The 20,238-nt window shown below is 47.5% G+C and overlaps 1 protein-coding gene across 2 annotated transcripts in view; it reads left to right on the top strand.

The window, feature by feature from the left end:
* The window catches only part of COQ7 (coenzyme Q7, hydroxylase), a 48,790-nt gene extending 29,294 nt beyond the window's left edge, over window positions 1-19,496 (top strand). The window contains exons 3-6 of one of the 2 annotated variants that reach the window (XM_063934407.1): window positions 5,174-5,288; window positions 5,368-5,507; window positions 12,866-12,934; window positions 18,897-19,496. In XM_063934407.1, coding sequence (XP_063790477.1) covers window positions 5,174-5,288; window positions 5,368-5,507; window positions 12,866-12,934; window positions 18,897-18,974 — 402 coding nt within the window. In that variant the 3' untranslated portion in view covers window positions 18,975-19,496. The remainder of the gene's footprint in view (window positions 1-5,173; window positions 5,289-5,367; window positions 5,508-12,865; window positions 12,935-18,896) is intronic. The other variant, XM_063934408.1, reaches the window with a different exon arrangement.
* Window positions 19,497-20,238: the final 742 nt, after the last annotated feature.

The following is a 20,238-nucleotide window of genomic DNA, read 5'->3' as shown; positions in this document are numbered from 1 at the left end:
ACGAGGCATAGGTCGAGGGAAGAGACAGCAACAGGCAGCTCCTTCCCAGGAACAGAAGCCTTCCCCGGCTTCTACAAAAGCCTCAGCATGACGCTGGGGCTTCTCAAGCGGACTCGGGGACGGTGGGTGGTCGTCTCAAAAATTACAGCGCGCAGTGGGCTCACTCGCAGGTAGATCCCTGGATCCTGCAGATAATATCTCAGGGGTACAGGTTGGAATTAGAGACAGATCCACCTCGCCGTTTCCTGAAGTCTGCTTTACCAACGTCCCCCTCCGAAAGGGAGACGGTTTTGGAAGCCATTCACAAGCTGTACTCTCAGCAGGTGATAGTCAAGGTACCTCTTCTACAACAAGGGAAGGGGTATTATTCCACTCTTTTTGTGGTACCGAAGCCGGATGGCTCGGTAAGGCCTATTCTAAATCTGAAGTCCTTGAACCTGTACATAAAGAAGTTCAAGTTCAAGATGGAGTCACTCAGAGCAGTGATAGCGAACCTGGAAGAGGGGGACTTTATGGTATCCTTGGACATCAAGGATGCGTATCTCCACGTTCCAATTTACCCCTCACACCAGGGGTACCTCAGGTTCGTTGTACAAAACTGTCACTATCAGTTTCAGACGCTGCCGTTCGGATTGTCCACGGCACCTCGGGTCTTTACAAAGGTAATGGCCGAGATGATGATTCTTCTTCGAAGAAAAGGCATATTAATTATCCCATACTTGGACGATCTCCTAATAAGGGCAAGGTCCAGAGAACAGCTAGAGATGGGATTAGCACTGTCGCAAGAAGTGCTAAAACAGCACGGGTGGATTCTGAATATTCCAAAATCCCAGTTAATGCCGACAACTCGTCTGCTGTTCCTAGGGATGATTCTGGACACGGTTCAGAAAAAGGTTTTTCTCCCGGAGGAAAAAGCCAAGGAGTTATCCGAGCTTGTCAGGAACCTCCTAAAACCAGGAAAGGTGTCTGTACATCAATGCACAAGAGTCCTGGGAAAAATGGTGGCTTCTTACGAAGCAATTCCATTCGGCAGATTCCACGCAAGAATTTTCCAAAGGGATCTGTTGGACAAATGGTCAGGGTCGCATCTTCAGATGCACCTGCGGATAACCCTGTCTCCAAGGACAAGGGTGTCTCTTCTGTGGTGGTTGCAGAGTGCTCATCTATTGGAGGGCCGCAGATTCGGCATACAGGATTGGATCCTGGTGACCACGGACGCCAGCCTGAGAGGCTGGGGAGCAGTCACACAAGGAAGAAACTTCCAGGGAGTATGGACGAGCCTGGAAACGTCTCTTCACATAAACATTCTGGAACTAAGAGCAATATACAATGCTCTAAGCCAGGCAGAACCTCTGCTTCAGGGAAAACCGGTGTTGATCCAGTCGGACAACATCACGGCAGTCGCCCATGTGAACAGACAGGGCGGCACAAGAAGCAGGAGTGCAATGGCAGAAGCTGCAAGGATTCTTCGCTGGGCAGAGAATCATGTGATAGCACTGTCAGCAGTGTTCATCCCGGGAGTGGACAACTGGGAAGCAGACTTCCTCAGCAGACACGATCTTCACCCGGGAGAGTGGGGACTTCATCCAGAAGTCTTCCACTTGCTGGTAACCCGTTGGGAAAGACCAATGGTGGACATGATGGCGTCTCGCCTCAACAAAAAACTGGACAGGTATTGCGCCAGGTCAAGAGATCCGCAGGCAATAGCTGTGGACGCGCTGGTAACGCCTTGGGTGTACCAGTCGGTGTATGCGTTTCCTCCTCTGCCTCTCATACCAAAAGTATTGAGAATTATACGGCAAAGAGGCGTAAGGACGATACTAGTGGTTCCGGATTGGCCAAGAAGGACTTGGTACCCGGAACTTCAAGAGATGATCACGGAAGATCCGTGGCCTCTACCTCTAAGGAGGGACTTGCTTCAGCAGGGTCCCTGTCTGTTTCAAGACTTACCGCGGCTGCGTTTGACGGCATGGCGGTTGAACGCCGGATCCTAAAGGAAAAAGGCATGCCGGAAGAAGTCATTCCTACTTTGATTAAAGCAAGGAAGGAAGTAACCGTGCAACATTATCACCGAATTTGGCGAAAATATGTTGCGTGGTGCGAAGATCGGAGTGCTCCGACGGAGGAATTTCAACTGGGTCGATTCCTACATTTCCTGCAATCAGGATTGTCTATGGGTCTCAAATTGGGATCTATTAAGGTTCAAATTTCGGCCCTGTCGATTTTCTTTCAAAAAGAATTGGCTTCAGTCCCTGAAGTCCAGACCTTTGTTAAGGGAGTGCTACATATACAGCCTCCTGTGGTGCCTCCAGTGGCACCGTGGGATCTCAATGTGGTTTTGGACTTTCTAAAATCTCATTGGTTTGAACCACTAAAGAAGGTGGATTTGAAATATCTCACATGGAAAGTGACCATGCTTCTAGCCCTGGCTTCGGCCAGGAGAGTGTCAGAACTGGCAGCTTTATCTTACAAAAGCCCATATCTGATTTTCCATTCGGACAGGGCAGAACTGCGGACTCGTCCGCATTTTCTCCCTAAGGTGGTGTCAGCATTTCATCTGAACCAGCCTATTGTAGTGCCTGCGGCTACAAGTGACTTGGAGGACTCCAAGTTACTGGACGTTGTCAGAGCATTAAAAATATATATTGCAAGGACAGCTGGAGTCAGAAAATCTGACTCGTTGTTTATATTGTATGCACCCAACAAGATGGGTGCTCCTGCGTCTAAGCAGACGATTGCTCGTTGGATCTGTAGCACAATCCAACTTGCACATTCTGTGGCAGGCCTGCCACAGCCTAAATCTGTAAAGGCCCACTCCACAAGGAAGGTGGGCTCATCTTGGGCGGCTGCCCGAGGGGTCTCGGCATTACAACTTTGCCGAGCAGCTACGTGGTCAGGGGAGAACACGTTTGTAAAATTTTACAAATTTGATACTCTGGCTAAGGAGGACCTGGAGTTCTCTCATTCGGTGCTGCAGAGTCATCCGCACTCTCCCGCCCGTTTGGGAGCTTTGGTATAATCCCCATGGTCCTTTCAGGAACCCCAGCATCCACTAGGACGATAGAGAAAATAAGATTTTACTTACCGATAAATCTATTTCTCGGAGTCCGTAGTGGATGCTGGGCGCCCATCCCAAGTGCGGATTATCTGCAATAATTGTACATAGTTATTGTTAACTAATTCGGGTTATTGTTGAAGGAAGCCATCTTTCAGAGGCTCCGCTGTTATCATACTGTTAACTGGGTTTAGATCACAAGTTGTACGGTGTGATTGGTGTGGCTGGTATGAGTCTTACCCGGGATTCAAAATCCTCCCTTATTGTGTACGCTCGTCCGGGCACAGTACCTAACTGGAGTCTGGAGGAGGGTCATAGGGGGAGGAGCCAGTGCACACCACCTGATCTGGAAAAGCTTTACTTTTTGTGCCCTGTCTCCTGCGGAGCCGCTATTCCCCATGGTCCTTTCAGGAACCCCAGCATCCACTACGGACTCCGAGAAATAGATTTATCGGTAAGTAAAATCTTATTTTACACCATACTTTCCCCAGCATCTCAGCTTTATCTTCCATAATTTAATTCTGACTGTTTGCGGAGACTATTACATGAGTATTTGCAATTCTTACTTTGTTTTTGTTTAGTGGATCTATAAGGGGCCCCTCTAGCTCAAATGTCAAGGAGATGTCCATTGTGACACAAATGTTATAAGTAAACCCCACTTCCCTCAAGTATCAGAGTGATACATGTCCAATGCCTGAGACTCTCACCCCATACTACATGGGACATATGTACCATTTCTTTAAAAAATGTCAGGAGAGTTCTGCTGTTATGCACTACGGATGCATGGAGGCCTGTCATGTGTCCAGAGCACTGATTGGTTGGTGCTCCCAGCACAATACAAGTTATTCAGGTGTCAGGCTATATACATTCTACCAAATCTTATTGCACAGTTATTAACTATGGGGGCGATACTGTAAAATGGTGACCATATTCAGCATTTGGCTGCTCATGAGCACAGTACCAAAGGCAGGCATGTCCAAACTGCGGCCCTCCAGCTGTTGTGAAACTACATATCTCAGCATGCCCGGACACAGTTTTGCTGTCAGAGAATGTCAAAGCTGTGTCAGGGCATGCTGGGATGTGTAGTTTCTCAACAGCTGGAGGGCCGCAGTTTGGACATGCCTGACCTAGGGATAAGAGATGCTGAAGGTGTAATACTAATGCTTCTAACAAGTGTACAAGCCAAACAAGGCACATAATGACCATTTCTATTCTTGTGAGTGAATAAATACCACATACCCACTAAAGGCCAAACATATATTTTAGGCACCTCACACATCATAAACAAGAATTACATGTATTTATTTTGTTGGTCTAATTTTTAATTCTATAACTAATTAAGGAATAAAAGAGTCATCTCTCAATAGCAAGAAGCTTACACCCACAGAACTGCCACTTACTGGATGTATTTTGTTGTGTGCACTATTCTCTGCTAAATCTTGAGACAGTTGTGTGTGGAAATCCCAGGAGATCAGCATTTTCTGATCTACTCAAATCACCCCATCTACACCAACAATCTTTCCACGGCTTAAGTCACTTAGATCACAACAACTGAGCCTCTTAACCTTGCCTGTATGTTTTATGCATCGAGTTGCTACAATATGCTTGGCCGATTAGATATTTTCATTAACAAGCAGGTGTACCTAATAAAGCGGCCACCAAGGGTATGTAATAGTGTATATTATTCTGATTTCAAAGTTAGAACAACTTGAAGAAGGAGCAATTTGCCCCAGTGACAAACCAATCTGTAATGCAAGGGGTTAAAATGCAGCTTTTCTGTTTGTGTGTATTCAGGGAAAATACTGGCTGCTTTTGCATGTAGGGAACATAGCATTATACTAGAACACAAGCTGTCATTATTGTAAATCTGCCTGACTTGCATTGCAACATGGTTTTGCCAGGTGCAAATTCTGAATCAAACCCACACCAGGCAACTAAATCTATTGTAGTGCAAATGGAGAGGCAGCGAGGTATCCCAAGCTCATTACCTCGTGTGTTATCCATTATATATCAAGATCTGTAAATTGTCTCCCAGATCTAGAAGTACAAACCTAATAGTAAAAGTTTGATTACCATTGTGTAGTAACGTCTTCTGTATAACCGTGTTTGTTCCTACAGCATATGTGGGATCAGGAGAAAGAGCACTTGAAAAAGTTTGATGAGCTCATGGTTTCAAACCGGGTCCGGCCTACAATACTGCTGCCGTTTTGGAATGTGGCTGGGTTTGTATTAGGTAAGTTTCTGCATCACTATCATTATCTCTGTGCCATTATATCTATATACTCATATGTTGTACGTTTTGCCAATCTCAGGGGCTGGGACTGCTCTGTTGGGGAAGAAAGGCGCAATGGCGTGTACAGTGGCGGTGGAGGAGTCTATATCTAACCATTACAACAATCAGATCAGAGCGCTTATGGAGAGGGACCCTGAGAAGCACAGAGAATTACTACAGGTATTTATATTACGTGGACAGTAACCTATTTCATGGTCCTTGTGTGTCTGCATTATACAGGGCTGCTTTTAGAACCTTGCATTAGATCAAACACCTGAATTGCAGACAGGCAGGTTTTAGACCTGTAAAAGTTCTAAATCATTGGGTGCACTTCAGGAGCAGTGTTTCCTTTTATATTGTCTATACAAGTGGCTGAGGGTTTAATATTTAGGGGGTATCCATTTACCCATAATAAAACATCGGGTGCAAAAAATGTAAGGTTTCTTTTGCAATATTTCCTGAAATTTTTTTACAGGTTATCCAATTAGGTTAAAAAAATGTTTTCTTATGAAAACACACAAGTTCAGCGCCTTCTTTGTATTTTTTGCGGCTTCAGCCAAACGGGACAGATGAAAGAAAATCCCTGATAAGCTGGGCTAATTGGATAGCCACCGGCGAAGCAATTACACGTGGTCAATGACCATTGGTAATTGTATCCCCCTCCATAGTCTTGCTGTACTGCAGTACAAAGCGTCAGCTGACTGATACACTGTAACCTGATGGCAACCACACAGCACTGGTGGATAATACAGTACTACCTGATGCAGCCATGTCACTCACAATAGCAATATTGTTCTCACATGACTCCTGTAGGTCATAGGAACCCTCTATAGGCCCAGTACCGGGTCAGTGAATGAGAAAGACGCATAGGATGTGCCTTACATCATGCTCACCAGCAGGCCAGGCAATAGCCCCCTGCTGTCTGCCCCTGGGAGGCTAATACTCCTTTCACATCGTCAAAATAACCTGGTATATTGCCGTCGTGAGCCGGGTCGAGGTGCGGTCTGAAAGGAGTATGTTACAATTTCCCGGGTCGACTGTTCCGGTATTTCAACCTGGGAATAAAGTAGGGTTATTCCCGGGTTGAAGTGCAGTGTGAGCGGGTTGCCGGGTGCTACTGTAAATGAGATGTCAGTGCGACACGGTGTTACTCGCACTAATCTTCCCTGAGCGCATTGCTTCTTCAGTAAGCAAGTTTGGGATAATTAGTAAGCAGGTGCGATAGTGTTAAAGTCACAGCGGTGTGAAATTGTGGGCCGCTGATAGTGGCTGCAGGTCAGGTTTTGGTGTAACAAAAACTGGAGACTCTAAGCTGCTGCTTCTGAGCATCTGTTCTTGCTTTCCCCAGTCTCATTATTAATACATTTGTGGTGTAAATACTACAGGCCAGTATTTTCTAATTCAGTATCACCAATTAATGATGTGGTGGTGTAATAGTGCATTATTTGCCGCCCGTTGGCATCATATCGGATGAGCAATAATTGTCGCAGTTGGGCAGTGCCATATATATGGATGCTGGGGACTCCGTAAGAACCATGGGGAATAGACGGGCTCCGCAGGAGACAGGGCACTCTAAGAAAGAATTAGGAATACTGGTGTGCACTGGCTCCTCCCTCTATGTCCCTCCTCCAGACCTCAGTTTGAATCTGTGCCCGGACGAGCTGGGTGCACTTTAGTGAGCTCTCCTGAGCTTGCTAAATAGAAAGTATTTTGTTAGGATTTTTTTATTTTCAGAGAGATCTGCTGGCAACAGACTCTCTGCTACGTGGGACTGAGGGGAGAGAAGTAGCCCTACTAACTGCGGATAGGTCATGCTTCTTAGGCTACTGGACACCATTAGCTCCAGAGGGATCGAACACAGGAACGCACCCTTGGTCGTCCGATCCCAGAGCCGCGCCGCCGTCCCCCTCGCAGAGCCAGCAGCCAGAAGCCGGCGTGAGAAGCAAGAAGACGTCAAAAGCGGCGGCAGAAGACTCCAGTCTTCATATGAGGTAGCGCACAGCACTGCAGCTGTGCGCCATTGCTCCCACATTAAACCCACACACTCCGGTCACTGCAGGGTGCAGGGCGCAGGGGGGGGGCGCCCTGGGCAGCAATAAGGTACCTCTTGGCAAAAGCAGCATATATACAGGTGGGCACTGTATATATGCATGAGCCCCCGCCATTATTTTACACAAAATCGCGGGACAGAAGCCCGCCGCTGAGGGGTCGGGGCTTCTTCCTCAGCACTCACCAGCGCCATTTTCTCTCCACAGCTCCGCTGAGAGGACGCTCCCCAGGCTCTCCCCTGCAGACTCACGGTAGAAAGAGGGTAAAAAGAGAGGGGGGGGGGCACATAAATTTAGCGCAAAATCAGTGTATACAGCAGCTACTGGGTAAACACTAAGTTACTGTGTAATTCCTGGGTCATATAGCGCTGGGGTGTGTGCTGGCATACTCTCTCTCTGTCTCTCCAAAAGGCCTTGTGGGGGTTCTGTCCTCAAATAGAGCATCCCCTGTGTGTGTGGTGTCGGTACGCTTGTGTCGGCATGTTTGACGAGGAAGGCTATGTGGAAGCAGAGCAGGTACAAATGAATGTGGGATCGCCGCCGACGCCCGATTGGATGGATATGTGGAAGGTTTTAAATGATAATGTTACTTCCTTGCATAAAAGGTTGGATAAAGCTGAAGCCTTGGGACAGTCAGGGTCTCAACCCATGCCTGATCCTACAGCGCAGAGGCCGTCAGGGTCTCAGAAGCGCCCACTATCCCAAATTGTTGACACAGATATCTACACGGATTCTGACTCCAGTGTCGATAGCGATGATGCAAAGTTGCAGCCTAAAATGGCTAAAGCCATCCGCTACATGATTATAGCAATGAAGGCTGTATTGCACATCTCAGAGGAAAACCCAGTCCCTGACAAGAGGGTTTATATGTTTGGGGAAAAAAGGCATGAGGTGACCTTTCCCCCTTCACATGAGTTAAATGAGTTATGTGAAAAAGCTTGGGAATCTCCAGATAGGAAAATGCAGATTTCCAAGCGGTTGCTTATGGCGTATCCTTTCCCGCCAGCGGATAGGTTACGCTGGGAATCCTCCCCTAGGGTAGACAAAGCTTTGACACGCTTATCTAAGAAGGTAGCCCTGCCGTCACAGGATACGGCCACCTTAAAAGATCCTGCGGATAGAAAGCAGAAAGGTATCCTGAAGTCCGTTTATACACATTCAGGTACCATACTAAGGCCGGCAATTGCGTCGGCCTGGATGTGTAGTGCTGTAGCAGCATGGACAGATACTTTATCTGAGGAACTTGATACCTTGGACAAGGATACTATATTACTGACCCTGGGGCATATAAAAGACGCTGTCCTATATATGAGAGATGCCCAGAGAGACATTAGCCTACTGGGCTCTAGAATAAATGCAATGTCGATTTCTGCCAGAAGGGTCCTGTGGACTCGGCAATGGACAGGTGATGCCGACTCAAAAAGGCACATGGAGGTTTTACCTTATAAGGGTGAGGAATTGTTTGGTGACGGTCTCTCGGACCTAGTTTCCACAGCTACGGCTGGGAAGTCAAATTTTTTGCCATATATTCCCTCACAACCTAAGAAAGCACCATATTACCAAATGCAGTCCTTTCGATCACAAAGAGGCAAGAAAGTCCGAGGTGCGTCCTTTCTTGCCAGAGGCAGGGGTAGAGGAAAGAAGCTGCACAACACAGCTAGTTCCCAGGAACAGAAGTCCTCCCTGGCTTCCACTAAATCCACCGCATGACGCTGGGGCTCCACAGGTGGAGCCAGGATCGGTGGGGGCACGTCTCCGAAATTTCAGCCACCAGTGGGTTCGCTCACGGGTGGATCCCTGGGCTATACAGATTGTATCTAAGGGATACAAGCTGGAATTCGAAGTGATGCCCCCTCACCGTTACCTCAAATCGGCCCTGCCAGCTTCCCCCATAGAGAGGGAAATAGTGTTAGCGGCAATTCACAAATTATATCTCCAGCAGGTGGTGGTGAAGGTTCCCCTCCTGCAACAGGGAAGGGGTTACTATTCCACAATGTTTGTGGTACCGAAACCGGACGGTTCGGTCAGACCCATATTGAATTTAAAATCCCTGAACATTTACCTGAAAAGGTTCAAGTTCAAGATGGAATCGCTCAGAGCGGTCATTGCAAGCCTGGAAGAGGGGGATTTTATGGTGTCTCTGGACATAAAGGATGCTTACCTGCATGTCCCCATTTATCCACCTCATCAGGAGTACCTCAGATTTGTGGTACAGGACTGTCATTACCAATTCCAGACGTTGCCGTTTGGTCTGTCCACGGCACCGAGAATATTTACCAAGGTAATGGCAGAAATGATGGTGCTTCTGCGAAAGCAAGGAGTCACAATTATCCCATACTTGGACGATCTCCTCATAAAGACGAGGTCCAGAGAGCAGTTGCTGATCAGCGTAGCACACTCTCGGGAAGTGTTGCAACAGCACGGATAGATTCTGAATATTCCAAAGTCGCAGCTGATTCCTACGACGCGTCTGCCCTTCCTGGGCATGATTCTGGACACAGACCAGAAGAAGGTTTTTCTCCCGGTGGAGAAGGCTCAGGAGCTCATGACTCTGGTCAGAGACCTCTTAAAACCAAAACAGGTGTCGGTGCATCAATGCACACGAGTCCTGGGAAAGATGGTGGCGTCATACAAAGCCATTCCCTTCGGCAGGTTCCATGCGAGGACTGTTCAGTGGGATCTGTTGGACAAGTGGTCCGGATCGCATCTTCAGATGCAGCGGCTGATCACCCTATCCCCCAGGGCCAGGGTGTCTCTTCTGTGGTGGCTGCAGAGTGCTCACCTTCTCGAGGGTCGCAGGTTCGGCATTCAGGACTGGGTCCTGGTGACCACGGATGCAAGCCTCCGAGGGTGGGGGGCGGTCACACAGGGAAGAAATTTCCAAGGTCTGTGGTCAAGTCAGGAGACTTGTCTGCACATCAATATTCTGGAACTAAGGGCCATATACAACGCCCTAAGTCAAGCGGAGCCTCTGCTTCGCAACCAACCGGTGCTGATTCAGTCAGACAACATCACCGCAGTGGCTCATGTAAACCCCCAAGGCGGCACAAGGAGCAGGGTGGCGATGGCGGAAGCCACCAGAATTCTTCACTGGGCGGAGAATCACGTAAAAGCACTGTCAGCAGTGTTCATTCCGGGAGTGGACAACTGGGAAGCAGATTTCCTCAGCAGGCACGACCTCCACCCGGGAGAGTGGGGACTTCATCAAGAAGTCTTCACACAGATTACAAGTCGTTAGGAACTGCCACAGGTGGACATGATGGCGTCCCGCCTCAACAAAAAGCTACAGAGGTATTGCGCCAGGTCAAGAGACCCTCAGGCGATAGCTGTAGACGCACTGGTGACACCGTGGGTGTTCCAGTCGGTTTATGTGTTTCCTCCTCTTCCTCTCATACCCAAGGTGCTGAGAATCATAAGAAAAAGAGGAGTGAGAACAATACTCATTGTTCCGGATTGGCCAAGAAGGACTTGGTATCCAGAGCTGCAAGAAATGCTCACAGATGACCCATGGCCTCTGCCTCTAAGGCAGGATCTGTTGCAGCAGGGGCCCTGTCTGTTCCAAGACTTACCGCGCTGCGTTTGACGGCATGGCGGTTGAACGCCGGATCCTAGCAGAAAAAGGGATTCCGGATGAGGTTATTCCTACGCTAATAAAGGCTAGGAAGGACGTGACGGCTAAACATTATCACCGTATATGGCGAAAATATGTTGCTTGGTGCGAGGCCAGGAATGCCCCTACAGAGGAATTCCAGCTGGGCCGTTTCCTTCACTTCCTACAGTCGGGAGTGACTTTGGGCCTAAAATTGGGGTCCATTAAGGTCCAGATTTTGGCCCTATCCATTTTCTTTTAAAAAGAACTGGCTTCTCTTCCTGAAGTTCAGACGTTTGTAAAGGGAGTGCTGCATATTCAGCCCCCGTTAGTGCCTCCAGTGGCACCTTGGGATCTTAACGTGGTGCTGAGTTTCCTGAAATCACACTGGTTTGAGCCACTTAAAACCGTGGAGTTAAAATATCTCACGTGGAAGGTGGTCATGCTATTAGCCTTGGCTTCGGCTAGGCGTGTGTCAGAATTGGCGGCTTTGTCACATAAAAGCCCCTATCTGTTTTTTTATATGGACAGGGCAGAATTGCGGACTCGTCCACAATTTCTGCCAAAAGTGGTGTCATCTTTTCATATGAACCAACCTATTGTCGTGCCTGTGGCTACTAGTGACTTGGAGGATTCCGAGTTACTAGATGTAGTCAGGGTTTTGAAGGTTTATGTAGCCAGAACGGCTAGAGTCAGGAAAAACTGAGTCGTTCTTTATCCTGTATGCATCCAACAAGCTGGGTGCTCCTGCTTCAAAGCAAACTATTGCTCGCTGGATCTGTAACGCGATTCAGCAGGCTCATTCTGCGGCTGGCTTGCCGTTTCCAAAATCAGTAAAAGCCATTCCACTAGGAAGGTGGGCTCTTCTTGGGCGGCTGCCCGAGGGGTCTCGGCATTACAGCTTTGCCGAGCGGCTACTTGGTCAGGTTCAAACACCTTTGCAAAGTTCTACAAGTTTGATACACTGGCTGAGGAGGACCTTGTGTTTGCTCATTCGGTGCTGCAGAGTCATCCGCACTCTCCCGCCCGTTTGGGAGCTTTGGTATAATCCCCATGGTCCTTACGGAGTCCCCAGCATCCACTAGGTTGTTAGAGAAAATAAGATTTTACTTACCGGTAAATCTATTTCTCGTAGTCCGTAGTGGATGCTGGGCGCCCGTCCCAAGTGCGGACTTCTTCTGCAATACTTGTATATAGTTATTGCTTAAATAAGGGTTATGTTATGGTTGCATCAGGGTTGATCTGATGCTCTATTGTTGTTCATACTGCTAACTGGGTAAGTTTATCACAAGTTATACGGTGTGATTGGTGTGACTGGTATGAGTCTTACCCTGGATTCCAAAATCCTTTCCTTGTACTGTCAGCTCTTCCGGGCACAGTTTCCTTAACTGAGGTCTGGAGAAGGGACATAGAGGGAGGAGCCAGTGCACACCAGTATTCCTAATTCTTTCTTAGAGTGCCCTGTCTCCTGCGGAGCCCGTCTATTCCCCATGGTCCTTACGGAGTCCCCAGCATCCACTACGGACTACGAGAAATAGATTTACCGGTAAGTAAAATCTTATTTTATAAATTAACAAAATGCAAAGTGAATGAGCAGTAGAGAAATCTAAATCAAATCAATATTTGGTGATTCTCTGCCGAAGAAGGTTATCATGGCTTAATCAAAAGGGGTTAGACAATTTTTTTTTTGCAGAAAAAGAAATCCAAGGATACAACTTCTAATTATTAGATTAGATATAGGTTGAACTCGATGGACAAACTGTCTTTTTTTCAACCTAAATAACTGTAATTCAATAGTGTTATTATTCCAAAATCATTTTCCAACATGTCCGATAATTACAATCCCAATTCAATTCTATATAATATTGTTGGGCTGCATCTGACCATTGCCTCCTCCATAGACAATAAAGAAGTTTCGGGATGATGAGATGGAGCACCATGACACAGGACTGGAGCACGATGCAGAGCTGGTAAGAGCTGACTTGTTTTGTGCTTAACTCCTAACCAACAGATTTTCCAGAGAACTAGTTTTTCTCCAGAAAAGTAGTCATCATTTTAAAGTGCCCACTATACATATAAATGCAACCCTGCATTGTAAAAATAAGATTTTACTTACCGATAAATCTATTTCTCGTAGTCCGTAGTGGATGCTGGGACTCCGTAAGGACCATAGGGATATAGCGGCTCCGCAGGAGACAGGGCACAATAATAAAAGCTTTAGGATCAGGTGGTGTGCACTGGCTCCTCCCCCTATGACCCTCCTCCAAGCCTCAGTTAGGATACTGTGCCCGGACGAGCGTGCATAATAAGGAAGGATATTGAATCCCGGGTAAGACTCATACCAGCCACACCAATCACACCGTACAACCTGTGATCTGAACCCAGTTAACAGTATGATAACAACGAAGGAGCCTCTGAAAAGACGGCTCACAACAAGAATAACCCGATTTTTGTAACAATAACTATGTACAAGTATTGCAGACAATCCGCACTTGGGATGGGCGCCCAGCATCCACTACGGACTACGAGAAATAGATTTATCGGTAAGTAAAATCTTATTTTCTCTGACGTCCTAGTGGATGCTGGGACTCCGTAAGGACCATGGGGATTATACCAAAGCTCCCAAACGGGCGGGAGAGTGCGGATGACCCTGCAGCACCGAATGAGAGAACTCCATGTCCTCCTCAGCCAGGGTATCAAATTTGTAGAATTTAGCAAACGTGTTTGCCCCTGACCAAGTAACTGCTCTGCAAAGTTGTAAAGCCGAGACCCCTCGGGCAGTCGCCCAAGATGAGCCCCCTTCCTTTTGGAATGGGCTTTTACAGATTTTGGCTGTGGCAGGCCTGCCACAGAATGTGTAAACTGAATTGTATTACAAATCCAGCGAGCAATCGTCTGCTTAGAAGCAGGAGCACCCATCTTGTTGGGTGCATACAGGCTAAACAGCGAGTCAGATTTTCTGACTCCAGCCGTCCTGGAAACATATTTTTCAGGGCCCTGACAACGTCAAGTAACTTGGAGTCCTCCAAGTCCCTAGTACCCGCAGGTACCACAATAGGTTGGTTCATGTGAAAAACAGAAAACACCTTAAGGAGAAATTGAGGACGAGTCCTCAATTCTGCCCTGTCAGAATGAAAAATTAAGTAAGGGCTTTATATATGATAAAGCCGCCAATTCTGACACACGCCTGGCTGAAGCCAGGGCTAATAAAATATCTCACATGGAAGGTGACGATGCTAAGTCCACAGTGGTGAGTGGTTCAAACCAATGTGACTTTAGGAAACTCAAAACAACATTGAGATCCCAAGGTGCCACTGGGGCACAAAAGGAGGCTGTATATGCAGTACCCCTTTTACAAACATCTGAACGTCAGGCACTAAAGCCAGTTCTTTCTGGAAGAAATTCGACAGGGCCGAAATTTGAACCTTAATGGACCCTAATTTTAGGCCCATAGACAGTCCTGTTTTTCAGGAAATGTAGGAAACGACCCAGTTGGAATTCCTCTGTAGGGGCCTTCTTGGCCTCACACCACGCAACATATCTTCACCAAATGCGGTGAAAATGTTTTGCGGTTACATCCTTCCTGTCTTCGACCAGGGTAGGGATGACTTCATCTGGAATGCCCTTTCAGGATCCGGCGTTCAACCGCCATGCCGTCAAACGCGGCCGCGGTAAGTCTTGGAACAGACAAGGCCCCTGCTGGAGCAGGTCCTTTCTTAAAGGTAGAGGCCACGGGTCTTCCGTGAACATCTCTTGAAGTTTCGGGTACCAAGTCCTTCTTGGCCAATCCGGAACCACGAGTATCGTTCTTACTCCTCTCCCTCTTATGATTCTCAGTACTTTTGGTATGAGAGGCATAGGAGGGAACACATACTCTGACTGGTACACCCACAGTGTTACCAGAGCGTCCACCGCTATTGCCTGAGGGTCCCTTGACCTGGCGCAATATCTGTCTAGTTTTTTGTTCAGGCGGGACGCCATCATGTCCCCCTTTGGTTTTTCCCAACGGTTTACAATCATGTGGAAGACTTCCCGATGAAGTCCCCACTCTCCCGGGTGGAGGTCATGCCTGCTGAGGAAGTCTGCTTCCCAGTTTTCCACTCCCGGAATGAACACTGCTGAGAGTGTTATCACATGATTTTTCGCCCAGCGAAGAATCCTTGTAGTTTCTGCCATTTCCCTTCTGCTTCTTGTGCCGCCCTGTCTGTTTACGTGGGCGACTGCCGTGATGTTGTCCCACTGGATCAATACCGGCTGACCTTGAAGCAGAAGTCTTGCTAAGCTTAGAGCATTGTAAATTGCCCTTAGCTCCAGTATATTTATGTGGAGAGAAGTCTCCAGACTTGATCACACTCTCTGGAAATTTTTTCCTTGTGTGACTGCTCCCCAGCCACTCAGGCTGGCATCCGTGGTCACCAGGACCCAGTCCTGAATGCCGAATCTGCGGCCCTTTCATAGATGAGCACTCTGTAGCCACCGCAGAAGAAACACCCTTGTCCTTGGAGACAGGGTTATCCGCTGATGCATCTGAAGATGCGATCCGGACCATTTTTCCAGCAGATCCCACGGAAAGGTTCTTTCGTGAAATCTACCGAATGGGATCGCTTTGTAAGAAACCACCATTTTTCACAGGATCCTTGTGCAATGATGCACTGATACTTTTCCTGGTTTTAGGAGGTTCCTGACTAGCTCGGATAACTCCCTGGCTTTCTTCTCCGGGAGAAAACATCCTTTTCTGGACTGTGTCCAGAATCATCCCTAGGAACAGTAGACGTGTCGTCGGAAAAAACTGCGATTTTGGAATATTTAGAATCCACTCGTGCTGTCGTAGAACTACTTAAGATAGTGCTACTCCGACCTCCAACTGTTCTCTGGACCTTGCCCTTATCAGGAAAGCGTCCATATTTCTTTTAAGAAGAATCATCATTTCGGCCATTACCTTGGTAAAGACCCGGGGTGCCGTGGACAATCCAAACGGCAGCGTCTGAACTGATAGTGACAGTTCTGTACCACGAACCTGAGGTACCCTTGGTGAGAAGGCAAATTTGGACATGTAGGTAAGCGTCCCTGATATCCAGTGACACCATATCGTCCCCTTCTTCCTGGTTCGCTATCACTACTCTGAGTGACTCCATCTTGATTTGAACGCTTGTATGTAAGTGTTCAAATATTTCAGATCTCACCGAGCCGTCTGGCTTCAGTACCACAATATAGTGTGGAATAATACCCCTTCCCTTGTTGTAGAAGGGGTACTTTGATTATCACCTGCTGGGTGAATTGTTCCCAAACCTGCCTCCCTGTCGGAGGGAGACGTTGGTAAAGCAGACTTCAGGAACTTGTGAGGGGGAGACGTCTCGAATTTCCAATGTACACCTGGGATACTACGTGTAGGATCCAGGAGTCCACTTGTGAGTGAGCCCCCTGCGTGCTGAAACTCTTGAGATGACCCCCTACCGCACCTGAGTCCGCTTGTACGGCCCCAGCGTCATGCTGCGGACTTGGCAGAAGCTGTGGAGGGCTTCTGTTCCTGGGAATGGGCTGCCTGCTGCAGTCTTCTTCCCTTTCCTCTACCCCTGGGCAGATATGACTGGCCCTTTTGCCCGCCTGCCCTTATGGGGACGAAAGGACTGAGACTGAAAAGACTGTGTCCTTTTCTGCTGAGATGTGACTTGGGGTAACAAAAGGTGGATTTTTCAGCTGTTGCCATGGCCACCAGGTCCGATGGACCGCCCCTTTATACGGCAATACTTCCATGTGCCGTCTGGAATCTGCATCACCTGACCACTGTCGTGTCTTCGTCTGGCAGATATGGACATCACATTTACTCTTGATGCCAGAATGCAAATATCCCTCTGCGCATCTCGCATATATAGAAATGCATCTATAGTCAATAAAATCTTGTCCCTGTCAAGGGTATCAATATTTTCAGTCAGGAAATCCGACCAAGCCCCCTCAGCGCTGCACATCCAGGCTGAGGCGATTGCTGGTCGTAGTATAACACCAGTATGTGTGTATATACTTTTAGGATATTTTTCAGCTTCCTATCAGCTGGCTCCTTGAGGGCTGCCGTATCTGGAGACGGTAACGCCCCTTGTTTTTATAAGCGTGTGAGTGCCTTATCCACCCTAAGGTGTGTTTCCCAACTCGCCCTAACTTCTGGCGGGAAAGGGTATACCGCCAATAATTTTCTATCGGAGGAAACCCACGTATCATCACACACTTCATTTAATTTATCTGATTCAGGAAAAACTACAAGTAGTTTATTCACACCCTACATAATACCCTTATTTGTGGTACTTGTAGTATCAGAAATATGTAACACCTCCTTCATTGCCCTTAACATGAAACGTGTGGCCCTAAAGGAAAATACGTTTGTTTCTTCACCGTCGACACTGGTGTCAGTGTCCGTGTGAGGTAAATGGGCGTTTTTACAAGCCCCTGACGGTGTCTGAGACGCCTGGACAGGTACTAATTTGTTTGCCGGCCGTCTCATGTCGTCAACCGACCTTGCAGCGTGTTGACATTATAACGTAATTCCTAAATAAGCCATCCATTCCAGTGTCGACTCCCTAGAGAGTGACATCACCAATACAGGCAATTTGCTCCGCCTCCTCACCAACATCGTCCTCCTACATGTCGACACACACGTACCGACACACATCACACACACAGGGAATGCTCTGATAGAGGACAGGACCCCACTAGCCCTTTGGGGAGACAGAGGGAGAGTTTGCCAGCACACACCAAAAACGCTATAATTATACAGGGACAACCCCTTATACAAGTGTTTTCCCTTATAGCATTTTTATATATGTAATCATATCGCCAAATAAGTGCCCCCCCTCTCTGTTTTATCCCTGTTTCTGTAGTGCAGTGCAGGGGAGAGCCTGGGAGCCTTCCTCACAGCAGAGCTGAGCAGGAAAATGGCGCCGTGTGCTGAGGAGAATAGGCCCCGCCCCCTTTTCGGCGGGCTCTTCTCCCGGAGTTTGTGAGATCTGGCAGGGGTTAAATACATCCATATAGCCTCAAGGGCTATATGTGATGTATTTTAGCCATAAAAAGGTATTATACATTGCTGCCCAGGGCGCCCCCCCCAGCGCCCTGCACCCTCAGTGACAGTTGGTGACTGTTGGTGAAGTGTGCTGACAACAATGGCGCACAGCTGCAGTGCTGTGCGCTACCTTATGAAGACTGAAAGTCTTCTGCCGCCTGTTTCTGGACCTCTGGACCTCTTCAACTTCGGCATCTGCAAGGGGGGTTGGCGGCACGGCTCCGGGACCGGACTCCATGGCTGGGCCTGTGTTCGATCCCTCTGGAGCTAATGGTGTCCAGTAGCCTAAGAAGCAAATCCATCCTGCACGCAGGTGAGTTTACTTCTCTCCCCTAAGTCCCTCGTAGCAGTGAGCCTGTTGCCAGCAGGACTCACTGAAAATAAAAAACCTAACTTAAACTTTTATTCTAAGCAGCTCAGGAGAGCCACCTAGATTGCACCCTTCTCGTCGGGCACAAAAATCTAACTGAGGCTTGGAGGAGGGTCATAGGGGGAGGAGCCAGTGCACACCACCTGATCCTAAAGCTTTTATTATTGTGCCCCGTCTCCTGCGGAGCCGCTATATCCCCATGGTCCTTACGGAGTCCCAGCATCCACTAGGACGTCAGAGAAATGTATTTATATTTGGGTGTTCAATGCAAGAAGAGCATGGCATGCTATAGTGACTAGTGTAGACACATTAGACTGATATTCCTTTGTGGACTGGAGCCAGCAGGCCTTATTATGTGGCAGCTATCTCTTGTGCTTTCATAAGCTGAATATACCCTTCCAGCCAGTAGCCTTGGTGTCACTAAAGTTCAGAAATGTGGAACAAATAATTTATTGTTTTTGGAATGACTCTGTAAATGTCAAGGTAAAACTTTCCTGTCTTTTTCCTGCAGGCTCCAGCCTACTCTGTGTTGAAGGGTGTCATACAAGTGGGATGCCGAACAGCTGTGTATTTATCTGAACGCCTGTGAGAAAAGGACAATTTGTAATTTTGCAGAAAGGAATTTGTGGGGATTACGGCTCTCGCGCACAATGAAACCTTTTTTGTTTTACAGAGCCTTGGAAAGCAATGAACTGTATCTCTCCACTGCTGTCTTATAAATGGTCACTAGATGGCAGTGTGGCTTATTGGATGTGAAGAACTTGTACTACGATTGTACTGATCATAAGAACAAGTTATAGTGTATCGGTTATGTATACCAAGTGGAAGCAGGCATTCTCTGAAGCAATATTCAGGAGAATGCAGCCTTTCTGCTCACTTGAAACCAGCGATATCACGGAGGCATGGTTTTATACAGCACTGTATTTCAAGTTCCCATTTTAATGATTGGCTTGTTTATGATAAGTGATGCTTTCCATTGTTTATATCAGATGTAGATGTGGAACTGATATTTTACTAGGTGTTGGATGTTTAATGATGTATAACTATTGTCAGTGGAATTATTCTGTTGTCATTTTTACGGCTGGAATCCTCTAAATTTGGTAAATGATAACTGCTGTTGTCCTTTCTTCACCTGTGTTTTATAGAACAATATAGATCCTGGTACGGATTGCTGCAGAATTACTTCAGTCATAATCACAGTTACAGTTTGGTGCAAATGTAATAAAAATAACATGCTTGTTGCAGACTTAGGGGGTATTCAGCCTGTTGCCGACTGAGGGGGGAATTCAATTTGCCGCTGTAAATTACTGCAGCTAATTGATTCCGAGAGGGTAATTAATTTCTCCCCTATAGGCGGAACTGTTGATGATTTTGTTTCACCTGCCTAGAGGCAGGAGAAACAAGATCACCGATAAGTGCGTTTTTTTCCCCGCGAAAGCAAATGGATCCGGATTCTTTTTTTTCGCACGCTATCAAGGAAGTTTTACCCCCCAAAATATAGGTAATTGATTGAATTGCCTCATGAAACATTGGGCAAAAGATCACGATAAAGCCTGTTTCTCTGACGTCCTAAGTGGATGCTGGGACTCCGTAAGGACCATGGGGAATAGCGGCTCCGCAGGACACTGGGCACAACTAAAGAAAGCTTTAGGACTACCTGGTGTGCACTGGCTCCTCCCACTATGACCCTCCTCCAGACCTCAGTTAGAATCTTGTGCCCGGCTGAGCTGGATGCACACTAGGGGCTCTCCTGAGCTCCTAGAAAAGAAAGTATACTTTTAGGTTTTTTATTTTCAGTGAGATCTGCTGGCAACAGACTCACTGCTACGAGGGACTAAGGGGAGAAGAAGCGA

This window comes from Pseudophryne corroboree, chromosome 7 (assembly GCF_028390025.1).
Source record: "Pseudophryne corroboree isolate aPseCor3 chromosome 7, aPseCor3.hap2, whole genome shotgun sequence".
Lineage (NCBI taxonomy): Eukaryota > Metazoa > Chordata > Amphibia > Anura > Myobatrachidae > Pseudophryne > Pseudophryne corroboree.
This window is presented reverse-complemented; position numbering and strand designations above follow the sequence as displayed.